Source organism: Heterocephalus glaber, unplaced genomic scaffold (genome assembly GCF_053883595.1).
Source record: "Heterocephalus glaber isolate CG9 unplaced genomic scaffold, H.glaber_assembly_v1.0 deba00001553, whole genome shotgun sequence".
In the NCBI taxonomy this organism is placed as follows: domain Eukaryota; kingdom Metazoa; phylum Chordata; class Mammalia; order Rodentia; family Bathyergidae; genus Heterocephalus; species Heterocephalus glaber.
In genome coordinates this window covers 18,376,836-18,387,929 of record NW_028258344.1, presented here as the reverse complement: position 1 = coordinate 18,387,929, position 11,094 = coordinate 18,376,836, and the positions used below count along the sequence as shown (strand labels likewise).

The 11,094-nt window shown below is 39.6% G+C and overlaps 1 protein-coding gene across 1 annotated transcript in view; it reads right to left on the bottom strand.

The window, feature by feature from the left end:
- Nucleotides 1-1,693: 1,693 nt before the first annotated feature.
- Nucleotides 1,694-11,094, bottom strand: part of Ly96 (lymphocyte antigen 96) — a 31,265-nt gene continuing 21,864 nt past the window's right edge. Inside the window, exons 4-5 of the mRNA XM_004842045.4 lie at nt 5,159-5,211; nt 1,694-3,717 (exon numbers count right to left, since the gene is read on the bottom strand). Coding sequence (XP_004842102.1) covers nt 3,619-3,717; nt 5,159-5,211 — 152 coding nt within the window. The 3' untranslated portion in view covers nt 1,694-3,618. The remainder of the gene's footprint in view (nt 3,718-5,158; nt 5,212-11,094) is intronic.

Here is an 11,094-nt window from a genome sequence, read left to right as displayed (position 1 = left end):
GGAGCAAAGGGGTAGGGGAAGTGGGAGGGGTAGGGGAAAGGAAAAATTATGAGAAATGGAAAAAATGGAAACAAAGTCTTTGTAAATAGGGAAGGGTGGAGGGAGTGAAGGGAGGGCTGGGAATGGGGAAAAAATGAGAACCAAGATGCATTATGTAAAGGTACAAGTTCCCAATGAGAAACGTAAATGTATTGTATACCTAAAATGTACCAATAAAAGAATTTAAGGAAAAAATAAATAAATAAATTACATTGTTGCCTGTCAATAAAAAAAATTTTTAATAAACACTTCCTTCCCCTGGCTTCCAACAGAATGATGTCCTCCTACCTCCATCCACTCAGTCTCAGTGTCCTGCCAGTCCCTTCCAAACTGCCAACCCCAGGATAAGAGTACTCCAGGACCCAGTCCTTGGACTTCATTTTCTCTATCTATATTCATTCCCTCTGTATGCTAAAAGCTTCCAAATGTTTGTCTCCAGCTCAGACCACTCTCCTGAACTTTTGATTCATTTATCCATTGACTTTTGAAAGTCTCCACTGGAGTATCTAATAGTATTTCAAAGTGTCAAAAACAAGTTCCTGATTTTTCCCCCCTAAAACCTGCTGCTCCCTAACTTCTCTGCCTCAAGTAATGGCACCCTTCCATCTGCAAAAAGAAAAAAGCTAGAATCACCCTCAACTTCTCTCTTTTCCCACCCTATATCTAACCCATCAGCAAAAGTATTTTTGCAGTTTCTGTCTTCAGCACAGGTCACTTCTTATCACTTCCTCCATCTTCTGTCTGGATCCCCTCAACCTCCCAACTTTGTCATTCCTTCCCTACATAGATTGTCACCAAAAGTCACCCAGCTTCTTCCAGATGGCTGCCAGAATATATCTCTTTAAAGTGACACTTATGACTCTCTCCTATACAAGACCCTCCAGGGGTTTTCCATCTCATTCAGAGAAATAGCTTTAGTCCTAACAATGGCCTATCAAACTCTAGCACATGGCCACCCACTCATTCACCCATGACCTCTTTTTGCTTCATATCCTTCACTTGAACAGTTCCTTGAACATCGCTTGCTCATTCAAGCCTCACAAAATCCACATTCTCAGTGTGGCCTTTCCTGATAATCCTGTTTAAAACCTCAAACATCACAACCTCCACTTCTGCCCATTTCTCCCTTCTGTGTAGGTATATAGCACTTAAAGAGTATGTTTGCTTCTAAAGTTTGTGGGGTTTTTTGGTACTAGGGATTGAACTCAGGACCTTGCACTTGTCAGGCAGGCACAGGGCCACTAAGCTACATGCCCAATCCTTAAAGTATTTTATCATTTACTTATTCATCTTATTATTCTTTCTCCACAAAAATACAGACCCTATGAAGATAAGGATTTTTTATTTGTTTGCTGGGGGGGGGGTTAATGTTTTGGGGGGTTTGTTTTGTTTTGATGGTCTAGATTGTTAAATGCTGTAACTCCAATACCTAGAACAGGGCCTGATACAGTAGATAAATAATAAATATTAGTCAAATGATGGCATGCCTTGTTGTTCTGAATGGTTATACATTACATGAATCTTTTATGAAAAGAAAACATTCATTTATTCATTCCACAAATATGGATTCACAGCATACTATGCTCAGGGCTAGACAAGCATGCAAAGCAAATCTGAGCTGGCCACCCCACAGGAGCACATGAAGCTAAGTCTAGGGATTAATGATCAGAATGGCAAAATCATTGTTTGGATGGTGGAAGGAAGGGATATAGGTATACAAAAGCATATCAAAAAGAACACTGGTCCCCTCTGGGTGAGATAGAGGGCAGTGGAGAGAAAGTGTATGTGTCAGCTTTCCTGTTGCTGAGACACAATACTCAACACCCACAATCTAAAGGAGAAGAGGTTTAATTTGGCTCATGGTTTCAGGGGATTCAGTCCAATCTAGCTCCATGGCAAAAAAATCATGGTGGAAAGGTGTGGTGAAGCAAAGCTGCTTAGCTCATGGTGGCCAGGAAGCAGAGCAGGGGAACAGTGCCAGATAGGAAAGGGCAAGGGACCAGACATAGACCTCAAGGCCACACCTCCATGACCCACCCAGAAGTGTGCTCCACTCATTGTTGGGCAGATCCCAAAGCCGATCAAGTGGTCACTCCACTCTAACCACCACAGAAACGACCTAGAGGGTCAAGAAGGCCACAGAATGGTACCCAGGCTTCACATCAAGTGATTTTCTAAGATTTCACTTGAGATTGCCTCAGCCCGGTAACAAAAGTACAAGAAGCATACTCTACCTTACCTGCTGATAACTTCAAAAAAGTACCACCTGAGCTGAGAAAAATCAACACTTATTACAGAGAGTAAGGGTGAGGAAGTAGAGGAGTAGTGTTGAGCAGAGGGAACTATGTAAGCAAAGGTCCAGAGAGAAGGGGAGATCAGCACACTTTATAACAGAGAGCAAAGAGAAAGTAGTAGGAGAAGGGGCCAGAAGGGATGTGGGTGAGCCTGGCAAGCTCCCAACAGATTCTAGCTTTATTCCCAAAAAACAGGAAGCCACAAGGATTGCTTTGTTTTTGCTTTGCTTTGTTTTATTTTGCTGCATTTGCATTGCAGAGACATGACCAGAGTTATATTTTGAAAATATTGCTAATACTGCCCTTGTGGAGAAAAACTTGAAGAGGTACATGAGCATATGCAAGGTCAGCCAGGAGACTGCAGAGCAGTCTACAGGAGCAGTGCTGGGGACCTGCCTCAGGGTAATAGCAGACAAATTGGAAGAAGGCAATGGATTCAAAAGGTTTTGCACCCTTGGAAAAAAAATATGTAAAGAATTGTATTAACCAGGCATCCGTACTTTCTGTATTTCTGACCCTTTTACATCAGAGGCTTCCCGACTCTGAGGGACCTCTCCTCCCAGAGACAGCTAATCCTTAAATGCAGTGATGACACCTTTTCTTTGCAACCAGTCAATCCAGAGCCCTCACTCCACCCACCTCCTCTAGGGGGAGCTCACATTCAGTACCACTATCCACCCACCCTAATAACCCCAGGGCCAGGCACCGGAAATTGAGGGATGGCCCAGACACTGCTGAAATTATTTGAAATCACCAGCTTAAACCTGCTGACCCTGCCTTACACAGTCCTTTTTGTGAGAAACAAAAGCTCTTATCCCCATTTTTTTTTCCACTCTTTCCACCTCCAGACTGACCCTGGTGCTCCACTGTATGGCTCTAGGTGATACACCATGGCACCTGCTTTTAGGCACCTATAAAGTATAAATGTCTTCCTTAGCCAGCTGTGATGGTACGCACCTGTGATTTTAGCACCTAGGAGGCTGGGACAGGAGGATCACAAGTTTAAAGCCAGCCTTGGCTACATAACGAGATCCTGTCTTGAATAAACAACAACAAAAATACATTTTCCAGGCCAGGGATTTAGCTCAGTGGTTCCAGCACCTGCCTCGAAAGAGCAAGGACCCGAGTTCAATCCCTAGTACCAAAAAAAAAAAATACATTTTCCTTCAAAACAGTCATTCCTGTGCCCTGTATCTTCCCATACCCAATTAAAATAGATTTCAGGTACCCTCTATTACATTAAATAAGAACATTTTTGAAAAATAAAAAATAGTCTTAATTTATTCTAATTTAAATGAGGGAGGTGCTCAATGGTAAAATTCAAACAAAAAAGCCTTTCTTCAATATCTCCAGTGATGGCTTCTGCAACACAATTGTATCGGCCCTAAAATGAGGAATAAAAAACACAACAATGTTAGATCTAACAATCCAAAAAATGTTACCTGCTACTATTTTAAAGGCTTTATAAGAACTTTGTCTTACCAGTAGAATTCCATTCAAATAGAACTGGTCATCATTTTCTTATGGTGGTGGGGATCAAATCAGGGCCTGGTGTATGCTAAGCAAATAAATGTTCTACCACTGAGCTAAAACTTCCAGCTAGGTTATTGTTTTCTTAGTTTTCCAATGAGAAGCAATTTTGCATGCCTTCGAATTCAGTGAGCCTACAGTCTATTTATTTCCCAGTTATAAGATGAGTGATATTTATAATTTTTTAAATAGCCTACAAGGTTTTCAAATATTATATGTCATTTGTAACAAATAAGAGTATGCATTACTAAAGTTTCTTTTAAAATAGTCACCAAAAGTGAAATGTGTAAATTTCATTGCTATGTGTGTGAACGCAAATATCCAAATTACAATGGTATTCACTGAAGAAGTAGTTATTTTTACAGAGGCTTGAACATCCAAGCTAAGTTCCCAAAAAAAATTACACAAAAGTAAGACTATAATTTATGTGATTTTTATTTTCCCAATTTTTATAACATATTTAATATATTACATGAATAGTTATAGAGTTACTGACTTATACACAATTGTTGCTGTTATGGTTTGTATTTAGATGTCCTCCCCAAAGCCTCATGTGGTTTTAAGTGGGACTTTTGCAGCTGGAGCTAGAGTGCATGATTGATTCATGGTACAATGCTGGGATTAAGGATGTGTGATTACTAAATCAGTTCACTGATTGGTTTGGCACTACCCCAATCCCCATAGCCTAGATAGCATATAAAAAGGGGCAGAAAAAAAGCCACTAAGGCCCCTTGCTTGCTCTTGCCTGCCTGATTGTTGTAGACTGTTTCTCCTCTGCGATGCCCCTCTGCCATGCCACCCTGCCTTGGAGCCAAGCAACTATGAGCTGAAACCTCTACAGACTGTGAGCTAAATAAACCTTTCCTCCTTTAACTTTAGGTGTTGGGTATTTTGTCTCAGCACCAAGAGAAGTAACTAAGACAGTGGCCCAGTGTTTTCATATGAAGACCAACAGAGTAGCAGTAAATGTTCTCCTTATTTTTACCCATGTACATTGGAAAGAGAAAATGAAGTGAAAAAGAGCTTTTTTGTTTAGTGCTGAGGATCAAACCCAGAGCTTTAAGCATGCTAGGCAAGCACTCTACCAGTGAGCTACATCTGCAGCCCCCCCTAAAAAAACTCCTTTATATGCAATTTTTCCATTCTATAGAAGGAAAAAAGGCCTAAAACAAAATTGTTGAACATCTTAATCTTGAATCACTATTTTTAGAAGTCATGAATTGCTTGCTTCAAATTCTTAACACATCTGTTACTGTAAAACACTAAGAAAGTACAGAATAAATCTTGAACAATACCTTAGCAAATCGTATTCCTTTGAAGGAGAATGCGATTGTTGCATTCACAGACTCTGCAAACAAGATGCAAAATGCAAAACATTACTGATCATCATTAGGTGTTGTTTTATTTTCTGGTAGTATGGAGTGTCTTTACGGACTACACTTACTACTGGCAGAGGTTGTCCCAGATAGAAGTGTAAAGAAACAATGAACCCTATACTCTGGCTGCCCTTCTCCTGTGGGTTCCTCTGTCTCCTGGACCCTTTCTATCAGCCTATACCTCATCCCTAAGGGATTACAGACTCTTACAACCCACTGGTCCCAATAATGAATGAATGAAAATACATGCCATCCCAGGCTGTATATGTACATATTTAATAGCAGCTGTCAGAAATATTTCAAAGGCAGTCAGAACACTGAAGCTCCCTCCAGTCACACCATTGAGAAGCCTAAGAAATTAGTCTGTGTGTAAATGCACAGACATGAGCCTGGTCCTACAAGCCATACAGAACAATCAGACATGCAGGAAAAATAAGACTACTCTTCTAATCAGGCACAACAAAATAGTAAACTTGAGGTGGAGGGTAGAGTATGATAAGGTTGGAAAGATAGAAATATTTTTAATGTAAAAGAAAAAAATAGTAACCAAAAATATTTTTAAAATAATATAGTCAAATGTAAAACTGTAATGGTTATTGTTCTTAGAACTGGCTAAAGACAATCCTTAATAGCAAGTGAATATATTATGCCTGCATATAGAGTGGTACCTCAGTTCACGAACTTAATTCTTTCCACGATTCTGGTCGCAAACCGAATTGGATGAGAATCAAATCAAATTTTCCCATAAGGTCAACACGGACATAACCATTCAATGTGATTTGGTTTTCTTCCAATTCTCATAAATATTTCTTTAATTCTTACAGTATCTTTATTAAGGGTGTTAATATAGTGAGATGCTTTCTAAGCTTAGTAAAGTAATCATGTCTTCATAATCTCAGCTCTTTCATTCAAGGCCAATCCAATTTAAAAATTTAACAGTTCAGCAAATATTTGTCTAATGCCTACTATGTGCCAGAGACTAGAGAGACAATGGTTAGTACAACACTGTACCTTCCTTCAAAGAGCTAAAGTCAACTGGTGATATAGACATGGGAATAAACTAGTCCAAATACAATATGCAATGGAAAAGATGTAATAAGGACAAAGATGGTATAGCATTCTACACCAAAGATAATACAGAAAGAGTGATGGTCCTGGGTTTGAATTTTATCTCCTCTACTAACTTGGTATGTGACCTGGGCCAAGTCACTTAACTTCTCTTTGCCTCAGTAAAAAGGTAAGAGGTAATAACACTTACCTCTTGGTATTATTATAAGGGCTGTGGAAGTTAGTACATGTTAAATGCTCAGGGAGATGCCTGGGCCTCAGCATTAAAGTTATTAAATCCTTGGGGTTTTGAGAGGCTTATTTAGGTGTGTTTGTTTTTGGAGCTGAGTATTGAACCTAGGGTCTTCCACATGCTAACCATGCACATACTAAGCATGTGCTCTCCCGTTGACCCAACTACTAAACATTGTTTTGTTTAGTGATATTCTTTCTCTTTCTAGACTTCCCTCCCTTGGTATCTTGTCCATAATAATAATATCCTATTATGTTATTGATATTACATTAATTTTATAATTTATGTAACTTAATGCCAATTCATCCATCTTTTGGTATATTTTGTTCCATTACTTCATTACCATCTTTTTCTTCTACACTGCCACTTTTAAACATAAACAGCATGCCTACCTGGCAAGTGCAAGGTCCTGAGTTTGACCCTGGTACTGGGGGGGGAAAGAAAATCACAAAGAAACACAAAGAGAAAATCATTTCACTCTGAGGCAGAATCACTGAGATTACACAATTTGTATTTCATGGCTCAACCCTAGGGAGTGTCTTGAGCTGACCAGAAGAAACTACCACAAGCCAGATTCAAGAAGCTGGGTAGGAGGAAGAGAAGGTCCCTCAGGCACAGAATAGTCTGAAGGAACACTCACCTGAGAGGGTCTCTCTCCCACAAGATGCCAGAGCCTCCCTGCCCCAGTAAGGGAAGAAAAGGCAAATCAGGCATCTTTCCCCCCTCCCATTTGTCCCATGGGTAACCTGCTAAGGTACTGCAACTTCTGTGCAACCTCCATGCGCCATCTATTGGGGGAGGAAAGGAACATCCCTACCTAGTTACCCACTGAATAGCTGTCAGCACAGGTCAGGTCGCCAACATTATGCGCCACCCCTGACACTGCAGGGCATCTACACCTGATCCTGACCCTCCCTGAACCCAAGACTCTACCAAGGGCAGGGGGTGGCAGGTGTCAATGGATGGGAATGGGGAGGGTGGTGACAGGAAGGACCCAGTGTGGGCAGCAGGGAACAAAGAACCCATCAAGTAGGAAAGATGAGTACATACCCATTGCCTCATCAGACTTCACTTATAGACATACACTCAAAAAAATTATTAAGAATTAAGAATATCAAGACCAAGGGGGGCAGGAATTTAGCTCAGTAGTGCCACATCTGCCTCAAAAGCACAAGGTCCTGAGTTTGAACCTCAGTACCAAAAAAAAAAAAAAAGAATATTAAGACTACAATCATAATGTGCTTTTGAAAGGTGTAACAGGAGTATGTGTACAAAAAGTGGTAAGATTTACACATATGTGCCCAACTTATTTCACTTAAGAGTATCATCTCTAGGTGCATCTATTTAGCTATAAATGTCATAAGTTTATCCTTCTTCATGGCAGAGTGGTACTCCATTCTGTAAAAAAAAAAAAAAAAAAACAGGGACCAGGGATTTAGCTCAGTGGTTTCGCCACTTGCTAAGCAAGCCCAAGGACCTGAGTTCGATCCCTGGTACACCCCCAAAAAAAGCAGGAAAAAAAAACACATCTTCTAGACCTAGAATAGCAAAAGCAATTCTAGGCAACAAAGACATGACAGGGGGTATCACAATCCTCAACTTGAAACTATACTACAAAGCCACTGTGATAAATACAGCATGGTACTGGCAAAGAAATGGACCCAAGGATCAGTGGAATAGATTAGAAGATGCAGAAACAACTTCAGACATACTCAGCCACTTCATCTTTGACAAAGGAGCAGACTATCCTCACTGGGAGAAAGATAGCCTCTTTAATAAACGGTGCTGGAAAAACTGGATTTCAACTTGCCAAAGATTAAAACTAGACCCATATCTTTCACCATGCTGCCATGGTGAAATCGAAGTGGATCAAAGATCTAAATATATAAACAGAAACACCAAACTTACTACAAGATAGGTTGGGTAGAACTCTTGAAGACATTGGAATAGGAAAAGACTTTATGAACAAAACTCAGTAGCACAGGAACTAGCACAGAGAATCAACAACTGGGATCTCATCTTATTAAAAAACTTTTGCACTGCAAGAGAAACCACCAAGAGAGCTAAGAGACAACCTACAATGTGGGAAAAAAATTTTACCAGCTGTTCCTCAGACAAAGGACTACTATCTAAAATATATTAAAAAATCAGACCTCCCAAATTTAAAGACCCAATCCAAAAATGGGCATCTGAAATGAACAGACATTTCTCACACAAAGAAATAAAAACAGCAAGTAAAGATATGAAAAAATGTTCAACATCATTGGTCATTTGAGAGATGCAAATGAAAACAATGCTGAGATTCCACCTCACCCCAGAAAGAATGGCTGCTATCAAGAAATCAACCAACAACAGATGCTGGCAGGGTTGTGGGGAGAAAGGAACCCTTCTCCATTGTTGATAGGAATGCAGACTGGGGCAACCACTGTGGAAATCAATATGGAGATACCTCAAATAACTAGGATTAGAGGTCCCATTTGACCCAGCTATTCCCCTACTGGTTATCTTCCCAAAAGAATTAAAAGAATCATATCATAGTGATATATGTGCACTCATGTTCATAGCAGCACAGTTTGTAATAGCTAAAACTTGGAAATAGCCCAATTGCCGATCAACTGGAGACTGGATAAAGAAGATACGTTTTTTTTTTTTAATGAAGTACTACTCAGCCATAAAGAATGAGAAACTAGCGACATTTATAACTAAATGGATGCACATTGAGGTGATACTCTTAAGTGAAATAAACAGGACACATATGTGTAAATACTGAATAGTTTCTCTGATGTGAGAAAGTGAAAGTGTAAATAAGGATCAAAATGTATAATCAATAATGTGAAATAGGAAGAAAAGGTCTAAAGGGGAAGGGGAAATGGGAGGGATAGCAGGAAGCAAAGAAGGGAAAAGAAAAAATATGAGAAAAGGAAAAAATGAAAACAAAGTCTTTGTAAATAGAGAGGGGTGGAGGGGTTCAAAGATGGCAGAGGAATGGGGAAAAAATAAGAACCAAGATATATCATGTAAAGGGACAAATTCCCAATGATGAATGTCATTGTATTGTATACCTTAAAAGTACCAATAAACTCAATGAAAAAAACCACATCTTCTTTATCAGTTCTTATTGACTGATGGGTATTTGGGTTGTCTCCAAGATTTAGCTATTACAAACTGTGCTGCTATAGGTGTGCACATAACAGGACCAAAATGTATAATAGATATTGTAAAGTAGGAAGAAAGTGTTCAAATGGGAAGGGGCACAAGGGAGGGGGGAGAGGGAAAGGAGGGGAAGAGAAAAAATGAGAAAAGGAAGAAAAAATGGAAACAAAGCTCTTATAAATAAGAAAAGGAGGAAAGGTAGAAGAGAGGGTAGGGGAATAGGAAGAAACATCATAAAGATATGTCATGTACAGGTATAAGTTCCATATGATGAATATGATCATTATGTATATCTAAATTGTACCAATAAACTTAGTTAATGATAAAAAAAGTGGTAAGATTATGGGTAATTTTTATTTTATTTTTGCTTGGCCATATTTTCTAAATATCATATTCTAAAGATGTGTGACTTCTGTAACAAGAAAAAGGAAAGTTATTTTAAAATAGATATGTATGATATTTGCAAATTTGACTCTCAGACTTCAAGGGTCTCTTAATACGTCAATGCTTCTTAAATCAGAATGTCCTAAGCTCTGGGCCCACATACTCAGCTGCCAGATGGACATGTTTATTTGAATGTTCCAAAATTACCTTGAGCTCAACATGCTCAGACCAGAACTGGTTATCATTCTCTTTAAAAATCTGCCCCTTTTGGGGACCAAGAGTTGCAGGGAGAAGGGAGAAATGGGAGGGTAGGGGATGAAAAAAGAATTAAGATATGTTATGTACATGTACCAACTCCTGATGAATGTAATCTTTACCTACTGCAAACATGTAGTGACACATCATTTCAAATAATGGTACTTCCAGATGTCCAGCCCCCAGCCCTTAAGTGGTTTTTGATTATACTTAATCTTTGACACATCAAATCAGTCAGTATTTCCTGCCTATTCTGACTTCCAGTATGCTCTTTCATCTCCTCCCCTCTGCTCCTAGGGATGCCATCTTTGTTCAGCCCTCATGGTCTCTCATACAGCCTCCTGGTTGTTCCTCCTTCCACCCAAGTTTCCTGCCCCAGCCAACCCCCACCGGCTTCCATATGGACACTAGTTATCTGTAAAAAATGGAAATATCAGTGGGCTATCTCTGCCCACTTGCTACAAGATACAGGCCAATATTTTGTGCATGACTTATATGCTCACCCCATCCTCTTTTCTAGGCTCATCTCCAACAATTCCCAAAAGCACATTCTGCTCCAGTTTAAAAAAAATTCTCCAAATAAACCACACTCTTTCATGGCTAGATGTGTTTGTATATGCTGTTTCCTCTCCAGGGAATGTTCCTCTCCCTCACTCTGATGTTCACAGATTCAAGCTCTAATAAAATATTCCACAAAGACTTATCTGAGTTGTCCTGTCATAGTGAATAATCATATAATTAAAACTAACAACTGCCAGGCATG